We start from the raw sequence: 19,324 nt of genomic DNA on the forward strand, positions 1-19,324 counted from the left end.
AGAACAAGTCCCAGGTGTTTAACTCTACAGGACTGGGGGTGCTTGATATTCCCACATATCCAGCCTCAGGGAATCAACACTGGTGCCCATAAGACTTATCTATTACATCTTTGTTGCCTGAAGCATTTTTTTCTATGATCTGGTCCATTCCATGTCATTAAAAGTCAAAAGGGAAAAAAAATCCGAGTGTAGTGGCACATACCTTTAATCGCAGTGCTGGGAGACAGAGGCAACAGGTCTCTGTGAGTTCAAGAGACCAGCCTGGTCTACATAATGAGTTTCAGGACAGCTAGAGCTACATAGTGAGACACTGTTGTTTGAAAAACAAAACAAAACAAAACAACAGTTTCTAAAATAGTCAGGCATAGGGGCATATGCCTTTAATCCTAGAAGAGGCGAGAGAACCATTGTGAGTTTGAAGGTTTGCCTGGTCTCCATTGTGAGTTCCAGCCCAGACAGGGCTATATAGTAAGGCCTTATCTCAACAAAACAAAGCAAAATAACCCCCCAATCTACCCACCCCGAAAACCAAAACCAAATGTACCCCAAACCTCTGTGCATGTGTGTAGTGTATGTGTGTTTGTGCACACGTGTGAGTGTTTGAATGTGGAGGCTGGAGGTCAACTGTGGGTGCTTTTCTTTTCATCCCTCACCTTATTTTTTGAAACAGGATCTCTCGCTCAACATAGAACTCTCTCTGAACCTAGAGCTCTCTACGTAGGCCAGGCTGTGCAGCCAGAGAATCCCCCAGGATTCCTCTCCAGCGCTGGGGTTACAGGTGCACACTGCCATATCCATCTTTTTTTGTCGGAACTGAGGATCCAAACTGTGAAACAGGAAATTCACCCACCGAGCCATCTCCTGGTCCCCTAATATCTTAAATAGACTTCCTAAATAACTAGTGAGTTGCAACCTCTGGCTTGGGCAGCAAGTACCTTCCAAGCCTCTTTTGCTTCTGCTTCATGGACCACAGGTTACATCCCGGACATGGGCATAGGTGATTGGACCAGAGGGTGGGATACCTAATCAAAACTGACCAATCAGATTCATCTCCTGGGAATTTGGAATTAGGCCATTCAGTCAGTTAGCAGCGGGAAGCTGAGAGAGAGGCAGGGTAGAAACAGGGTTGGAGTGTGAGTCACATGCGAGCCCAAAGGATGGAGGAGCAGAAAAATCCCTGAGTAAGCGGAGCGAGCTGGTCCACAGAGACAATGGAGCAGCCGCACAGACAGCCTCGCAGCCAGGAGGACCTGCAGCCCCAGAAGGAGCGTTGGAGACAGGGAGCTACGGCTTGAGGCTCCAATGGCGTCCCCATTTCCCGCTCCGGCCCCAGCTCATCCTGCCTGCTCATCTTTCCCGTGAGATTTTGGCCTCCTTATTACGACCCCCTCCTCTTTGTCTTTCGCTATCCTGAACCTTAACCAAAAGAGGCGCTGCTGGTCTTTCTCTTTTGGGGGACCCAGCTGTGACTGAGACTCAGGTTGTGGGGCACGGGCAAGACTGGGGTGAACCAGATGCAGCTGCTCATACCTACAAAGCTGGTGGGATCGTGGGTTTGGGTTAAATTGGTGCTTGCCACAAGAAGAGCTCTGTGCGGTGTTGCAAAGGTGTTGAAAGAGACGCCAAGGAGTCTCTTTTCCGACTATGTTGGGGCAAAAAGTGGGTGGAGCTTTGAGTGGTAGTGCTTGGCTAATGTGATGGTCCTGCTGAGCCTCATGGACTATGGGGACAGACTAGGGTAACCTCTTCGAGCCTCAGTGCCTGCATCTTTGAAATGGGGTTGTCCAGGATCAGCATTGTCCTGGGAAATAGACTTACAGGAATGAGTAGGGAATAACAAACACTCAGAAAGCGAGGCAGCTGCTGTTGTTTGAGGAAGCCACAAGAGTCCTGGCTTCCTGAAGGAGGTGGTCCCGGGTGCTGACTAAGGTGGTAGCAGGACATTCCCTGCTGATGGCTGTACTTCCTGCACTCCGCCCCTCACCCCAGCCACCTTTCCTTTATTCCTCTTCCTCTCCCCTCTTGTCTGTTCTTCCTGCCTTTTCCGGTTTTAGGAAACAGTGGGTGTGGATTAAGGCACCAGCCTCAGGAGGGAGGCCTGGTCAAAAGCGGGTCTGGGTTCTGACCTAGCCCCTTGTTTGCCGTGCTCCTGGACAAGTTAATGCATCACAAGGAGCCCCCAGTTAAGAGCTTCCCTCTGCGAAGTGGGAGTTAGAATATATCCATTCCACTATGAGAAATGATTAGCTGCTCATTAAAGCTTCCCCTCCCTCCCTTCTTTCTCTCTCTCCCTGCTTGGTGAATATTCTTTCTCCTGGCCCTAGCAGTCACTGGAGTGGCTTCCCTCTCCCTCCCAGCCTGGGCTACCGGAGGTGAGCAGAGCTTGGACCCCACAGGGTTTTCACTTCTGTGGCCTCCTGGGGAAGCATGGGGCTCCTAGCTCCTAGCTTGGAGTTGATGGTTCAGACTAGGTGGTCTACGTTTCCCCCCCTTACTTTAACAATTATCACACCCCAGCCAATTGTGGCATCTTCATACTCCCAACTCTGATAAATATTAATGAGGAGAAGAGGCGCCAGGGCCCCTAGGGGAGAGCTTGAGGGAATGCTGGGCCAAGCTCTCCTTTGCAGGCAATGCTCAGACCCATCAATATTCCCTGGGCCCCAGGAGGGAGGGTGAGGCAGGCCCAAGGCTGTGGAGATCCCACAGAGTCACAGGCCCAGATGCCTGCAGATGAGCTACTGGGAAGGATTGGGGCTGCCCTGCTGCCCTGGTGTAGCTAGCTCCTTCCAGGTCTGTCCCATCTTTATGTTTCCTGGTTCTCTTTCCTCTGTCTCTTTTATTTTTCCACCTGTCTCTCCCTCTCCTCTCTTCCCACCCACCCTCCTCCTTTCAATACATTTCCTCATCCTCTGGTCTCTATCTTTCCCTAGTAATGGCTTGGCAGGCTGGGTGATGGGGGTTTGGGGAGGAAGCCTCAGGCTCCCGATACAGCTCTGGGAGGGCAAAACGGTTGTGGCAGAAGGCAAATGGCACTCTTCAAGATCCAGGGACTCCACTACCATCTGACCTCACACCCAGCGCTCTACTGTGTGAGCACGGGCGTCTTCCCAGCTTTCTTGTGCAATGTATTTATCTATTCAATGAATATTTATTGAGCTCTCACCACCTGTCATCATTTAATGCCTATTTGTTCTACAGCAGTGAGATGTGTACCCTTGGGTGTGTTTGGGACTCACCTGTGGACAGGAGAGGGAGTCCATGCTGTGGAGTAGGCATGGTGGCAGAGGAGGCATGAGATAGACATTGTGGCAGGTGGGTGGGGATCCTGGAAGAAAAGAAGAAGGAATCTGGAGAAGGACTTGGGAACTTGAGGTAGCGGGGGTTGAAGGCACTGGCTATTTGGGAAGAACAACTAGGGTAGGAGAGAGTAGGCTAAGAAAACTTTGAGAGCAAAGGCCTTGTGCAGGAATTGCCTGGTGGAATAAGGAGCAGCAAGGAACAGAGGGGCTGAAGAGTGGTGAGGCATATGAGTAGGGGAGAGTGGTGGGAGGTGACCCAGGAGGAGTCGAGGCTGGATCACCGAGGCTGGCTCACCAGGACCTTCCAGGTGCTGGGGTTTTCCTGTGTGTGAGTCAGGTAGACTTGTGAGACTCCCTCAGCCTGATCTGAAGGACTGAAGGAGACCTGCTGGCAGCTGGCAGTCACCCGGGGTGCCTGTAGGACAGTCAAGGCAGGAGATTGGATGGGCTGAATCCATTAACCCTGGCTTCACTTCTCTTTCTCTCCATAGAGTGTTCAAGAAGGCAAGCCCCAATGGAAAGGTGAGTCTGTGCTGTGTGCGGACTCCTCACTGTCCCCACCCTCTGGCCTCCTCTGTGGAGAGGAAACAGCCTTCCCAGGCACGGCTAGCTGTCTGGGGCTGACTGACACAGCTCTGTCCTCAGGAGCCCTCCATGCTAATCGGAAAGAGGGAGGGGAGCTGGAAACTTGCTGTGTGGGCTTTAGGGAGCCCCAGCTGGGGAGAGATGGATTGGACATCAGTGTGAGTGTGAGAAACAGGGACAACATTGAGTCCCCTGGTGTTGAGATGTCATGGTGTCACCTTGTTCCTTTTTCTCCAGGGACTCTGAGGGCCTGGGCTTCTTTTTTTTCTCCTTTCAGAGGCCCCATTTCATAGGCTGTACCCTGTTTTACTCTCTGTTCAGCAAATAGGAAGTACTGAAGTCACCATGCCAGGGCTGGGCTGGGCCTACTGGGGGTCGGGAGTGTACTGAGATAAGGAGGGGACAGTGCTCAGAGCACAGAAATCGGTCATCCCCACACCAAGTGCCAAGTGTGAGCTCTTGGGATGCCCTGGGACTGTTAAGACCTTGCCTGTGTGTGTGTGTTAGCCATGGCTTCCTCTGCAGGGGACACAGTTCTAGGCAAATCGAGGTAAAAATGGGGAGCTTTAGGGTGGAACATAAAATTCAAGGAAGTGTGAGGCATCCCAAGCTAGTGAGTGTCCTGTGTCTGGGCTTAGCAGTGTACACACTCTGAGTTGCTGTGTGGACTTCCATGTCTCCATTTGGTGTCCATAGCAGACATCACTAATCATCTTTTAACCTTTCCTGCTGAGCTGAGATCCATCCTATCTTGGATTCCTTGGCAATTCAGGGCCCCAGGCATCTCAGGCCCAGTCAACTAGATTTGGTACTTAGAATGAAATCCATTTGTCATCCTTACGCTCCCCCCAGGCACAGAGGAATGGCTAAAAGGTTTTTGGAAAGGCACAGCTGTTAGATTTGCACTTCTGTGTGGCTAAGCTAAGGGCCGTGTGAACAGTCCCAGCTGGAGGCTGCCCAGTGTCAGAGGGGCGGAGTGGTCATCCTTGAGAAACAGGACGGAATGCAGGGGTCAGGACTGAGGGAAGGCTGGGGTCCGGGGAGCATCTAGGATGGCACTCTCAGCTCAGTGCCATCCTAAGCCAGTGGAGCTCGGTCTGGCTCCGGGCTCTTGCTTTCTGTCTGGTGACTGGGTAGGGAGCTAGCTCCCTGATTCCTCAGTGCCCCAGAGACAACATCCTCCTGTAAGTAGCCCCCTGCCTAGTACAGGGAGACAGAGCTGAAGAGCCCAGAGGCAGCATCAGCACTTGCATGGAGCACTTGGCTTGTCTGCCTGTCCCCCAATCCTCCCCAGGATACCCCACTCTCCTCTTCTGTTCTGCTTTGCCTCTGCAGCTTTACCCCAAACTCCTCAGTGGTGTTTGGCTTGAAGAACTCCCTAGGCCTCAAGGTGTTTGTCTCTAAAATGGGAAGAATAACAGTTCTTTCCTAGGGGTTTGGAGGCAGAGGTGTTTAAAACTTTTCAAAGGTCTGTTCTTGTTAATATTAGGTTTGGGGCAAGGGGCCCTAACTTGCTGTGGTTCCAGTAAGGGTCAGGAATGTGTGTAGGCTGCAGGGTGGGGTCCTGTGTTCTGCTCTTCCACAGCCACTAACGCTCTTGTGCCTCTCCTCCTTAGCTCACTGTCTACCTGGGAAAGCGGGACTTTGTGGACCACATTGACCTCGTGGACCCCGTGGGTGAGTGCTGGGCAGTGGCCTAGGGGAAAGCTCCATCTCCAGAGCTCTGACACACAGAATGGGTAGGCACGGTTTCCTCCTTCAGGAAGCGGGCTTCTGGACAGCTCCTCCGTATTCACGATAGAGAGGCCTCTGACGGCTCCAGGACTGGGAGACGAACAGCTGCAGTCACATCTTATGTAAGGTTTGCAGTGCAGCAGTGATACCTCCTGCTTTCGGGACAGAATGAGGCACAGAGAGGCTTAGCAACTTGTTCCAGATCACAAAGCTAGTGAAAAAATTCTAGCCTCTAGCTCTGCTGTCTCCTAGGGAAATCTTTCTTAGGACTTCTGCAGTAGGGACTGTCCTTACCTACGGGGGGACTCTGCTGGAGACGCTGTGTCACAGCTGAGATTGGCTCACAAGGGCTTGGCTGAGTTCAGGGTTTCTATCTCTTGGAAATTTTGCCATCTTGGTTTGGATTATTCTTAGTTGGTGGCATCCGTCTGCTCGGACATTGCAGGATGTTTGCCAGCATCCCTGGTCCCTGCCCATTAGATACCAGAACTACCCCTACCACCACCACAGTTATGACAATGCGCTAAATGACCCTGTGGGAGTAAATTGCCCATGCTTAGAACAGCTGCTTCTATAGAAAGACATTGGTCTCATGGGCTCTTTTCTTGTTGTATGGGGAGGCTCAAAGTTATCCGGTTTACAAATGCAGGCACTGAGCCCAGATTGTTATTTATTTTTTTTTTAAAGATGATCATGAAAAAAAGGGGGTGGGGTTGACAATGATGCAAACTGAGGCCAGGTGAAGAAACTGGCCTCAGAAATTGTCTTAGAGATGCTTCTGTGCTCTTGTACACTGTCCTTGGACTAAGAGGGACCCTTGCTGTGCCAGAGTCAAGAAGCCAAAGCATAGCTCATAGAGAGAGAAGAGCTTCGTGAATGTAAGCAAAGCCCCGGGGGCTGAGCCTGTTGGTGTTGACAGGGCTGCAAGCTGAAGATGCTGGCTTTGATCCAGGCCCCTTCCTTTAAGACCTGGGGCAGAACCATTACGTTACCTCTCCAGCCTTGTTTGGGGACAACTTGTAGGTCTTCTGATGTTCCACTATTTGTGTCTTCTCCAGAACTGACTTTTCCAAGGCCCTGGGTTCACCTGGGGCTCACCTGGGGTTCACCTGTGCTCGGCTTCAGCAGTGGTTTCTAGAGAGTTCTCCGTGGGCCAGTGTTGAATATAACCTGAGTACAGCAGAGGAGAAGGAGAGAACCAGATCTCCAGCACACACATTGGCACTGGAGGGTACTACTCCATGCCAGGTTCTCTGCAGGACCTGAGGACCCAATGAGTTCTTAGGGCACTGTCCAGGTTTGGTCATTTGCCTCAGTGAGAAGCCCCCTGTCTATGACACTGCCCTCTCTCTGAACTGGTCCTGTATGTCCTTCACTCTGCCATCCCATCTGGGGCAGGGACGTGGTGCTAGCCCAGGGCCAGCGCCCAGCTCCCAGGTGATGGAGTATTTGCACCAGCTCTGGGTGTCCATCTCTGGGCACCCTCTCCTCCTGGCCTTCACAGTTCCTTGCTCTCAGGCCACTGAGCCGAACTTTCCCTTCCAGCTCTCTTGCCATGTCTCTCAGTCATCTACCATTGCTTGTTCTATGGGGCCAGGCTCCAAGTTACCCCTCTCCCCCTAACCTCACTGAGGAAGCACTGCTGGAAGGGGCATGTGCCTTCACTGGGACATTGCATTTAGCCTCAGCTGAGCTCTAGGTGCCCAGTCAGTGCAGGACATGGCATAGAGGTGATGCCCATCATGGATGGAAAAGCATGCTGGAAGGTGGCTGACCCAGAAGGTGAACTGGTATATCCCTATAACCTGGACCGAGATACTCACTGTCTGTTTCTTTCTTTTTGTTTTTTGTTTGTTTGTTTTAAAAAGAATTATTTATTTATCTTATGTATATGAGTATACTATAGCTCTCTTCAGACACACCAGAAGAGGGCATCAGATCCCATTAAAGATGATTGTGAGCCACCATGTGGTGGCTGGGAGTTGAACTCAGGACCTCTGGAAGAGCAGTCAGTGCTCTTAACCACTGAGCATATCTCTCCAGGCCTCACTGTCTGTTTCTTAAGATACTCTGAGTAATCAGTTTTAGGGGTGGGTTATGTGTTAGAGTGGGGTGCGTGCGTGTGTGCATGGGTGGGTGACAGAGATGGTCCTTGGGACAGTGTTCTTGCCTCCTGGGGAGCTCAGCTGAGATAGATTCTCTGCGTCCTGCCAGATGCTCTGCTCTCAAGGACAGCCCTTGTGAGAGGCATTGTCTCCACTGTGTGTGAGTCATTTTTATTGCTGTGACAAGATGTTCATTTATTTGGGCGATGGCTTTAGAGGTTTCAGCCCACAGTCGCTCAGTGCTGCGGCACTGCAGTGAGGCAGAACGTCATGGCCAGGAGCATGTGGAGGAAGCAGGCTGCATCCTTCATAATGACCAGGAGGCAGAGAGGGAAGAAGGGACTGAGAACCAAATACGACCTTCAAGGCATGTTGACGATCTTCTTTCAACTGGGCTCCATCTCTTATGGTGCCCTCCGCCTTCCAGTAACCCATTAAACTATGAGTTCCCTGATGGGGTAGAACCCTGTGAGCCATCATTTCCCAAGGCAGATACTGTTGCTGTGGAGACCAGCTTTCAATGTATCAGCCTTTGGAGGACATTTAAGATTCAGACCATAACATTCATGCTCACACGTGCCAGGGGCTGTCCAAATACTTCTATATGTGACAAAATTTACCTGTGTGCACACTGACACACACTGCCCATCTGTTGTTAGATGAGCCCTGAGAGACACTGATCAGAGCCCCTGATTCCTAGGCCCCTCCCCACCACCATGTTCAGGAAGCTCTGAAAATCTCGCTGATCCTAAGCCTGGTACAGAGTCTGTTTATTACAAAGTTGGCCTAACATGACTCAGGGCCATTTACCACATAGTTAGCCTCTTGACGAGATTAGTCATTTAATGATGGCAATTCTGAGAAATGTCCTTATATGGTTTTGTCACTGTGTGGAGGACATAGTGTGCTTACTCAAGCTAAAAGCACCATGATGTCCCTAGGCAGTGTACTCTTACGGGACCATCTCATATATACCATTCTTTGAAACACTGTTCTGTAGTTTGAGACTGTAGCTGTGTTTTCCGATAGAGCTGTCAGCGGCTCTGATAGTAGGTGCACATCCTGCAGAGGGCCGTACCCAAATGGATAGTGAGCCTTATTACCTTTGGGATTTGGTCTGAGTGGATGGTTAGGGCTCAGGTTGAGAAGGTCACACAGGGGGACTCTGTTTATTGTCTCCCCCAGATGGTGTGGTCCTGGTGGATCCTGAATATCTCAAAGAAAGGCGAGGTAAGCTATGCTCCTCCGACTCTCAGCATGCCGGATACCTCCACATCCTCTGCTCTCCAGTGACATCAGCATGCTGCCTTGATGCTTAAGCGCGACCTCAGCTAATCCCGTGGCTTCTCCCTGTCCATTCTCCTGGTTCCTTAAATGAACCAGTACACTTACTGTAGTAAGAACTTTGGTTTCCTCTGGTGCAGAGGTCTCCTGCTTCTTGCTCACTATATGAAAGCTTATGCCCAAGCCCAGTCCCATCAATAAGACAGAAAGGCTTGGGGGAGGGAGGATGACAGTGGAACAGGAGAGAGAGTCTCATTTTATAGATGGTAAAGGTGAAAGGTCTGTGTTCAAGGTTAGGGTTAGGCTGGGCTGAGGTTCCCCCGTCTTTTAGACACAGCCTTCTGTGGGCTTCCCTCTAGACTGTCTCTCTGCTCCTCTCCCCAGTCTACCAATCTAATCCAACCACTATGGCTGCCAGGCTGCCTAACCATCCTTCCTGCCCCTCCATACTCCTAGGCTGGAGTGAGCTGGGAAGGACCATCAGGAGGCTCCTTCTAAGAGGCCACATCAAGGCTGCCCTTGAAGGCCCCTTGCATCAGAGGGCAGTGTACTCACCCTATTTAAACCTGGGACAGTAGGCAAACCCCAGGGCCACAGCTGGAGCTCTGGGGGAGGGGGTTGTATGCTACCCTCCCAGGCCCCTCCTCAGTTCCCCTGCTCCTCACAGTCTACGTGACACTGACCTGCGCCTTCCGGTATGGGCGGGAAGACCTGGATGTCTTGGGTCTGACTTTCCGCAAAGACCTGTTTGTGGCCAACGTACAGTCCTTCCCACCGGCCCCCGAGGACAAGAAGCCACTGACACGGCTACAGGAGCGGCTCATCAAGAAGCTGGGCGAGCATGCCTACCCCTTCACCTTTGAGGTCAGCACACCTTTTTTGCATTCCAAGAGCATTCTGGGATGCCCTCAGGACAGGCCCAAGGGGAACCCAGGAGGGCAGTTGCTTTAGCTCATCCAGTTGGGACCCAGGCTTTCACTTATATTACCTGTTAAGTGCCTTGTCTCTGGCTACTGTGGACCTGTCACCTTAACCTCTAGGCTACTCCTCTGGCCCTCCTACATTTAAGTTACTAGAAAAAGGAAGGTCCAGGGATGGTTGCAGCGAAGGAAGAAATCCTGCCTGGCCCAAGGTCCCAGTATCTCCCTTCAGACAGGCTGCCCACATGCCCAGCTCATCCGCTGTCGTGTCTCCTTACCATTCCAAGACCGCATGATTCTGGAGCTCACATCTTCCTGTTTCTGAGACTCCAGGATTCTGAGGCAAGGCTGAGTTGAGAACCTAGGTGAAGAACATTTGAATTCTCATCTTCCATAGTCTGCCCTGACTTTCTGTGGGGCATAGTGTGATATGGCCTGGCCAGGAGAGAACCCATCTATTTCAGGGGCTCCTTGTCAGGTGGAAAAGACACAGCTTGTTTTCAGAGAACTTGGTCTGATAGAAGAGAGATGGTGTGTCCTCAGGGGACCTGATCTGATGGAAGTATAGTAGTGATAGGTGTGTAGGGAGAGACAAGGCAGAGGTGAAAGCTCATGTTATTTGTCTCCTGAACAGATCCCGCCAAACCTTCCATGCTCCGTCACATTGCAGCCTGGGCCTGAGGACACAGGGAAGGTAGGTCACTCCAAGAAGGCCATCTCAGATCCAGGCTTTCATGTCCCCAGGGTCCTGGTTTTCCCCCCATAGGGTAGTAGACAGTTGGAACTTCACTTCCTGTTGAAGCTGCCTGGGCCCAGGCCTGGCTGATGTTCCTTGGATAATCAATCAATCCCCCGAGACAGGGCTGCAGATGCAGGCTGGCTTCACCCATTTGGTGATGAGTCACAGGCTCCCTCAAGCCACTTTTGCTGGCTCTGGTATTGACTGTACAGGACCAGCAAATTCTGAGCACCTACATATGGCCTCACACAGGCCCTGGCAACTTTGTTTGGAGATGGGAATCACTGCTTTTTTTTACAGAGGGCATAGCTGAAGCTTAGAGAGGGGTGACAGGAGCGGGTCCCAGGCCTAGACTTCAGAGTCCACTCTCCGATCTGCAAAGCAGAAGCAGTGAGCATGCTTCTTCATGTTGTTAGAGAGTTAGGGAGACACCGTGGCATCCAGCACAGGGTTGTCACATTGCTGGTGGCTGTCTTGAAGAGGACAACCATCCAGACTGAAATGGGAATCCCAAGTGGGATTGGGGTTGGCTGGTGGGCTTGAAGGAGCTGCTCCAGTGGAAGGAAGGAGCTGGGTCAGGGGCAGCATCAGGACAAAGTGAAGGACATTGGGTCCTCAGGTGACACAATCATGTGTTCTCACCCAGCATTCTGGTTGGTAAGATGGGAGGGTAGTTGGGACCTTGCCTCCCAATTGCCCTGGGGTCAGCATGTCCTCCTCCACAGGCCTGTGGTGTGGATTACGAAGTCAAAGCCTTCTGTGCTGAGAACCTGGAGGAGAAGATCCACAAAAGGTATGCAGGATGCTGGTGGGAGGGTGAGGGAGGACAACAAGGGGAGTCCAAAGAGCAGTGATGAGGAGGGGCTTTGCTGTGAGAAGGGTCTAGAAGTCAGAAGTGGAGGAAAGTAAACTTAGAGGGGCCCCAGTGTGGCTCAGAGAGCTGACATTTTCCCACAGTGCTTGGCAGACAGGGCCAAGGAGGGAGAGGACAGGGCCAGGGGGAGGGACAAAGCTGGTCCTGACTTTTCAGGGATGCCCTTCCTGGGGTTCCTGGGGTTCAGGACCTCCTGCCTCCTGGCCTTCACCTGGCTCTGATGCCCCTGCATCCTATGTTTGGTTCCTAGATCAGCCTGCTGAGGGGTGTCCACCAGCTTCTTTTAGGGATGAGTTTGCCACCTGGTGGCCACTAGGAGTATCACATGCATTTTCATCTGCTGCATGGTTGGTTGTTCCTGTATGGGGGAGATAATAGTGCATGCCTTTAATCCCAGCACTTGGGAGGCAGAGACAGGTGGATTTCTGAGTTTGAGGCCAGCCTGGTCTACAGAGTGAGTTCCAGGACAGCCAAGGCTACACAGAGAAACCCTGTCTCGAAAAAAACAAAAGCAAATCAAAACAAAAGACTCCAGTCTCTTGTGTTGGTCCCAACTTTGCCGTTAAGATCTGAGATGAAGGGGACCTAGTGGCATTATGGACTATGAGAGGGATCTTGAGCAGAATAATGAACAGCAGGAAACACTGAGAGTCACCACCCTCATCCTCTTCCAGTGGGGCATCTGAAGTCTACTCCCAAGATTCACTAGTCAGAATGATACAATAGCTGTCGGTTCTCAAAGGCTTGTTCTGGTCATGTTCACAGTAATGGACAGATGTGGTTTAACCTTCCCAGGGGTCCTAAGGGCTAAGTGCTGTTGTCACTGTTTCAGAAATGAGGAAACTGAGGCACAGGGAGGTAATTTCCTCAGGTCATGAGGTAACTTGCCAGCTCAGTCCAGCCTTGCTTCTACCCTAAGCCCTGTGACCTCCACTGAACCCCTCTCATTTGTTGGTGTCACTGAGTCACCTCTTCACTGTCCTGTACCTCTTGGCTGGATCGACATCCCATAATGATGCCCCTACCTCCATGAGGGCCTGTCAGTTCTGCATGTTTCCACTTAGCAGGTGCCAGGCAGTAGGTACTGACCCACGTGCTGAGACTATGGGAGTGACCCAGCTAGGAAGAAGTTCCCATCCTCCAGTGGCTTACACTAGCAGGAGACATAGGGAACACAAAGTAAAAAATACTCCTTTTCTTACCATTATGCTGGGGACTGGAACACACAGACCCAAATGAAGTGCTGCGGTCTGATGGCTCAGGGACAGAATTGAGGGGGCTGGGGCTGAGTCACGTGGTGACAAACCCTCCAGGCTAACCTCTGTGATTGGCAGGCCATGGGGAGCTACAGTAGCCTCTTGAGCAGGAGAGGGGTCTAGGTATTGCAGAGAAGAGAGTAGAGGCTGGTGACTCTGTCTGTCTTTCTCCCCATACATTTTCCTTAGGAATTCTGTGCGGCTAGTCATCCGGAAGGTTCAGTATGCCCCTGAGAGGCCTGGCCCTCAGCCCACGGCTGAGACCACCAGACAGTTCCTTATGTCGGACAAGCCCCTGCACCTTGAGGCATCTCTGGATAAGGAGGTAAGATGCCCAGATCCCATTGTCCCCAGCTCTGCTACCCCTCAGATCCCAGTGTCTTCTGACTGCCCTTGAGGGTTTGGGGAATCCTGTTGGGGTCCAAAGGACTGGCAGAGGTGGGCATGTGCACTTATGGGATGGAGCAATGGAAGAGTGGACTATTCCTCACACTCTGATAATTGCCTGCTTCAGACCAGGGCTGGGGGGGGGAGGGGAAGCCCAGCCCATGAGCAGGGTAGTGATGGGGAATAGAACCCAGGGACTCCTTACCGTTACCCTCTTATCCATGAGCTAGAAGGTGAAAAACTCTTGAGGTCAGGTGACTCTAAGCCAGCTGACTGGGATGGGGGTGTGCCCCTCCTTCTTGAGGTAGCTAAAGGCAAGGGCCTGGACAAGGTGGTGGAGGCCCTTCCCTGAGAATTCCGAGAAGGTCCTACAGTAGATGGTTAGCCTTTCCTCTCTTCCTCTGAGTCATCCAGAGTTTAATGTGTCTGTGAACCCAGACCATCAGAGGCCCCAGGGACTTGAGACTTTGCTCTGTCCAAGTCTGCACATAGAATAAAGGAGAAACAGAGTCTCATATAACCTGTCCAAGGTCAGGCATTGGTTGCCACCATCATTGCTATTATTGTTGTCTTAGCTAGTGGTCAGAATGGGACTGGAGCCAAGGATGTCAGCTTCTTTTTCGTATGTGTGTACATGTGTGTGTGTGTGCGTGTGCGTGCGTGTGTGTGTGTGTGTGTGTGTGTGTGTGTGTGTGTGTACCTGGAGGACAGCCTTGGAGGTGTCATTCTCAGGAACGCCATCCACCTCCTTTGAGGCAGTCTGTCATTCATTGGTCTGGAGCTTACTAACCAGGCTAGACTCTGGGCATTAAGCCTCAGGGATCCTCTTGTCTCTGCCTCCCAAGTGCTGAGATTACAAGCACTCAGCATTTTTATATGGCTGGAGATCAAACTCAGGTCCTCGTGTTTGTAACACAAGTACTTTACTGACAAAGCAGTCCCCCGAGTCCAGGAATGTCATCTTCTAATACAGACATTTTTGAAAGGTTCCACAGAGGTACTGAAGGTCCATATACTTGATAATTTTTTGACACCTTCATCTCAGTGGGAAGTGGCTGATGAGCTAGGGGCAGAGTTTAGTGTCGGATGAGCTAGGGTCAGAGTTTAGTGTTCCTGCCCACGCTCTCCTGTCGTTTGTCTCACAGATCTATTACCATGGAGAGCCCATCAGTGTCAATGTCCACGTCACCAACAACACCAACAAGACTGTGAAGAAGATCAAGATCTCGGGTAGCTGGGGATCCTTCCGAGGGCTGGGATAGCTGCAGGCGTGGCCTTTTTTAAAAGCCCGAGACACTACCATTAGTAGCTTCTGAAGCTTGGGTCTGCCAACAGCCTATAGTGGCTTCAAAGCTGGTGTGTCAGGACAATGGGTTTACTGCTTTGCATACCCCTTCATAGGCTGTTCTGGGTGGAAAGACTTGGTCATGGAAGGGGCTGGGCTTTGTTGGGGGGGGGTTCTGTTTGGGTGTAGTCTGGGTGATGGCCTCTGGTAAATGCTGACCATTGTCTCAATCTAAGGCAAGCATACCTTCCACAGGGAGCTTGAGGTAGATCTTGAGAAGTACCCCCTGACTCATGTGCCCACCTCCCCCACCCCCTCTCTCTACAGTGCGCCAGTATGCAGACATCTGTCTCTTCAACACAGCTCAGTACAAGTGCCCAGTGGCCATGGAGGAAGCTGAGTAAGTGTGTTTGAAGCCAACTTTGCATGGGTAGGACTAGACCTGAGAAAGGGAAGCTCTGAGTCCAGGCCCAGGCATCTCTTCTCAACCTGAAGAGAGATGTCCTAGGTTAGAACTCAGGTGACATGCACCTTTATGTGCTGAGTGGCCTCACTGGCCCCTGTTTTGGTCTTTGAGTCCAGGTTTCACTTTGAGGTCAGGCTGGCCTGAAACTCACTATGTAGCCCAAACTTGCTTGGAATCAGGGCCATCCTTCTACTTGAGCCTTCCAAGTGCTGACATTATAGGTGTGAGCAACCACACCAGCCAGTTTGACGTGGTTTCTAATATTCTAGAGATGGAGCCGTTATTATTAAGCCAAATATTCTTGCATTATTGGATATTCTCAAATTCACTGTTGATTAGGAATAAAACCCACAGCCACGAGGCATAAATTTCTGGTGAGTGTCAGGGGTACATTGAGATGACCCAGAGCTAGAATAGCATTTTACCCTGAGTAGAATGGGACATATTCTGTCCCATACTTGCATCTACAGTCTGGGCTTCCAGGGAGCATGGCTTTTTTTCCCATGGGGTTGGGCTTGAGGCTGAGATGTGGCTGGCTCCGCTTCCTTCAAGAGGCAAATCTGAGTCTTACTCCATGGCTGCCCCAGTGTCAGGTGCACGCATCTGTCTCATCTTTGTAAAGGGGGGCGGGGGATAAAACAGCAGCAGGCCAAAGTGAACAACAGAGGTTCCTGTGCACGACTGATAGATATGCATTGCAGCAGTAAAGTTTCAATGGTAGAACCTAGCTGGGGGCTTCCAGACACTCACTCATGGCTTGTATGCAGTGATACTTTTGAACATAAATGTGGGCTGGAGAGATGGCTGAGCAGTTAAGAGCACTTGGTGTTCTTCCAAAGGACCAGGGTTCATTTTCCAGTACCCACATCAGGCTGCTCACAACAGCTTGTAATTCTAGTTCTAGGGGATATGATATGCTCTTCTGGCCTCTGAGGGCACGTGCATACATGTGGTGCATGGACAGTCATGGACACATGTGCACACACACAAAAATAAAAACCCAATCATTAAATAAATACTAAAAATAAATGTGTAGGCTGGAGAGATGGCTCAGTGGTTAAGAGCACTGACTGCAGTCGGGGAGTGGTGGTGCATTCCTTTAATCCTAGCACTTGGGAGGCAGAGGGAGGCAGATATCAGAGTTCGAGGCCAGCCTGGTCTACAGCAGAGTGAGTTCCAGGACAGCCAAGGCTATACAGAGAAACCCTGTCTCGAAAAAAAACAAATAAATAAATTAAAAAAAAAAAAAAGCACTGACTGTTCTTCCAGGTCTTGAGTTCAATTCCCAGCAAGCACATGGTGGTTAACAACCATCTGTAATGGGGTCCGATGCCCTCTTCTGGTGTGTCTGAAGACAGCGACGGTGTACTAATATACATAAAATAAATAAATCTTTTTTTTAAATGTGCTATTTAAATGTGCCTCATGGCCATGCCTAGTTTAGGATTAGTCCTACTTGTGTATGGTGTTCCTCTTTCCGATGGCAGTGGGCTTCCCACTAGAGCCTGGCTTGGCCCAAGTGGTTGCCTGCGTCTGGGAGAGAGGAGTTGCTGGCAGAGGGAGTTGTGGAACAGGGCCAGTCAGAGGTCTTGACTGGGTTAGGACTGGCTGTGATAAGGGCCATCTTCATGCTGCCTCTCTACTTCCCAGTGACAATGTGGCACCCAGCTCAACATTCTGCAAGGTCTACACACTGACTCCCTTCCTGGCCAACAACCGAGAGAAGCGGGGACTTGCTCTCGACGGGAAGCTCAAGCACGAAGACACAAATCTGGCTTCCAGCACTCTGTGAGAGCCTGCCTCTAAATCCCAGCCCCAGTGCCCTCTCCACAATGACCCCACCTCTTGGCCCACCCCTGTGAGCTTTAGGCTCTTTTCCAAGTCTTGACTAGGGCTAGTCCCCTGCAGTGTGGCTAGCCAGGGAGGCTCTCTCCTTACTCCTACCTGCTCAGTCAAAGACTACCAGGTCCCATCATTTGGCTCTGGGGGACACAACTGGAAAAGCTTTTTGCGAGAATTGGCAACTCTTAGCCCAAAGTCCTGAATACAGACTGGATGTGTCTCTGATGCTGTCAAGGTTGGAGGGGAGAGAATTGCTTCTAGAGATAAATGTGGCCTTGGAGAGGCTGGGGAAGAGGTGGGGAGCTGGGTAGATAGATAAAGGGGCCCTTCCACGTTTGGTTCACGAGCATCTTTATGAACTTTCAGGTTTGTTCTACCCTAGAAGAGTTTAGACAGTTGTGTGTGGGTGGTGGGGAGAGCTCTCATTCCCTCTGATGTTATCTGGCTTTCTGCGAGCGATTTGGTCTTTGTCTGTTGATTCTGAGACCAACACCCCCTCGCTTAGACTTGGCTCAGGCTAGACCATCCCATTATCACCCCTCATAGGCCTCCCATTTACCAACAAGCTCTTTGTCCCCCTTTTACCCTGACTTATAGCTGACCTGCCCTCAACGCCCCCCCAACCCCTCCCACCCCCTCGAGGTAGCATCTCTTCAGCACAGCCTTCCTGGGCTACCCTGACTCCCAGCTACCCTTGGCTTCTCAGCTCTCAATGTGGCTCTTTCTGCTTATGGGTTACTGAGCATAAACAGTGTGAGAGACGTAAGTGGTGGAGGGGTGGTTAGGGCTGGTTCTCACTGCACTGTGTGGCACTGGCGCGGCAGGGAGGAGAGCCCATTAGGGCTACAGAATAAGGTCATCTCATAGATAGATGTGGAACCCAAGGAACTGGGGCCATGGCTCAGTGGTAGAGTACTTGCCCATCATGCATGAGGCTCTGGGTTTAATCTCTTCTACCACAAAGAGAGACACAAACAGAACTCAGGCCTACAAGTTCCAGTGCACTGGGCACAGCTCCCTTTCCTACCTCTGTTGGACCTGGTGGCTCAGGAGATGGACGGACAGTGGTGCCTCCCATCACACTCCAATGACTACCACATCCCACTCACCAAGGAGCCTCAAGGACCAGCTTCCCTGTCTCCCTGCAGGTTGCGGGAAGGTGCCAACCGTGAAATCCTGGGCATCATCGTTTCCTACAAAGTCAAAGTGAAGCTGGTGGTGTCCAGAGGCGGGTAAGTCCAGCCACCCCAGAACCCCTGCCCATCCTGCCTGTTTGCCTGGCCTTTAGTTGCATCTTCCCATGGAGGAGGCGAGACTTGAGGACTCGCTTTTCTCATCCCTCCTCTGATTCCTCTTCTCCTCCACTGGCTGGGGCTCCTCCTCTCTTCCATCTCTAGCCCTCTCTCCTCCTCTTTAGCCTAGGCCCAGGTCTGGCTCCGAGGACTGGGTACAGCCTATATGAATCTGGGTGTCCTCAGACTGGGTATTCTTACTCTCAGGAGCTACACGGACTTCCTCACACCTCAGGACACAGTGCACACACACTGCTCTTGGAGACTGAAAAACCCAAAGCTGAATTGGGGAGTTCCTAACTGGTTAATTATCCTGCTTTATAGATGGGGAAAATGAAGCCTAAATAGTTCTCCTGAAGGACTAAGTAGCATTTGTTAGGGCAATGCCTCCAAGCCAAGGATGGTGCACACCCCTGCAGTCATAGCCCTTGGGAGGGAGGGAGAAGCAGAAGGGACATTCAAGGCCATTCTTGGCAGCATAGCGAGTTTGAGGTCAGCCTGGACCGTCTCAGTTGAACAAAGAATATTGTCTCTGCAGCTGGCAGGGTTAATACTGATTTTATATAACAGAATGTTTCTAAACCTGTGGCCAATCTTGTGTTCTGTGACTTTGCAGGACCCACAGTCTACTCATATCCTAGTGACCCTCAAAGTCTTCGTTCTGTTATTAACTAGTCTGGGAACAGGGAGATTAGTTTTTACAGATGAAGATCCTGGGGTTCAGGGGCTTTGCAAGTCCATCCCTCAGTGCCCTAGAAGAGATGTCAGCTGCCCAGGGGTTGGGAGTGTGTCCTTTGGTGGGACAACAGAGCAGTGAATGAATGTCCTTTCTCTTTTTTCCCACTCTGCACTCTGTCCTGACCACTTCTGCCTCCTCTGGCCCACTCAGCCTGTTGGGAGACCTTGCATCCAGGTAAAGCCCCTCCTTTGTCCTGGGCATCATCCTTCCTGGAGGTCCTGGGGTCACAGAGCCAGCTGATCAGAACCATAGGGTACCAAGAGGGAAGGATCTAGGGTTATCTCAGATTGCAGGCTGGGCATGTGCTGCAACCAGAATTGTGCCAAGACAGACCAGGGAGATATGGCTTCTAGCAGAACACCTCGACTGCCCACTCAAGTGACAGGACCTTTGGAGACAACAGCGATATGGGCAGTAGCCCCTAGGAGGGCCATCTGAATTACTGACCCGAGTCCTAGGATGTCCAAGAGATGCATTTCAAACCTCTACTCCACTGAGAGGTGGGGGGCAGAGA

The 19,324-nt window shown here is 51.3% G+C and overlaps 1 protein-coding gene and 1 long non-coding RNA gene across 7 annotated transcripts in view; one reads left to right on the forward strand and one right to left on the reverse strand.

Moving 5' to 3' along the window:
* Arrb1 (arrestin beta 1) overlaps nt 1–19,324 on the forward strand; it is a 74,120-nt gene that overhangs the window by 45,510 nt on the left and 9,286 nt on the right. For 2 of the 6 annotated variants that reach the window (XM_031387499.1, XM_031387500.1), the window contains exons 2-13: nt 3,794–3,824; nt 5,504–5,564; nt 8,912–8,956; nt 9,678–9,874; nt 10,565–10,624; nt 11,395–11,462; nt 12,989–13,124; nt 14,332–14,416; nt 14,799–14,871; nt 16,588–16,725; nt 17,928–18,011; nt 18,961–18,984. In XM_031387499.1, coding sequence (XP_031243359.1) covers nt 3,794–3,824; nt 5,504–5,564; nt 8,912–8,956; nt 9,678–9,874; nt 10,565–10,624; nt 11,395–11,462; nt 12,989–13,124; nt 14,332–14,416; nt 14,799–14,871; nt 16,588–16,725; nt 17,928–18,011; nt 18,961–18,984 — 1,002 coding nt within the window. Of the gene's footprint in view, nt 1–1,117; nt 1,359–3,793; nt 3,825–5,503; nt 5,565–7,594; nt 8,094–8,911; nt 8,957–9,677; nt 9,875–10,564; nt 10,625–11,394; nt 11,463–12,988; nt 13,125–14,331; nt 14,417–14,798; nt 14,872–16,587; nt 16,726–17,927; nt 18,012–18,960; nt 18,985–19,324 lie in introns of those variants that run through there. The other 4 variants (XM_031387497.1, XM_031387498.1, XM_031387503.1 and 1 more) reach the window with 4 other exon arrangements.
* On the reverse strand, nt 6,278–11,437 carry LOC116102627. The gene is made up of 3 exons (XR_004123243.1): nt 11,312–11,437; nt 10,209–10,291; nt 6,278–6,791 (listed from the first exon to the last, which is right to left on the reverse strand). It is a non-coding gene; the product is annotated as an uncharacterized LOC116102627 (long non-coding RNA).

This window comes from Mastomys coucha, unplaced genomic scaffold (assembly GCF_008632895.1).
Source record: "Mastomys coucha isolate ucsf_1 unplaced genomic scaffold, UCSF_Mcou_1 pScaffold21, whole genome shotgun sequence".
Lineage (NCBI taxonomy): Eukaryota > Metazoa > Chordata > Mammalia > Rodentia > Muridae > Mastomys > Mastomys coucha.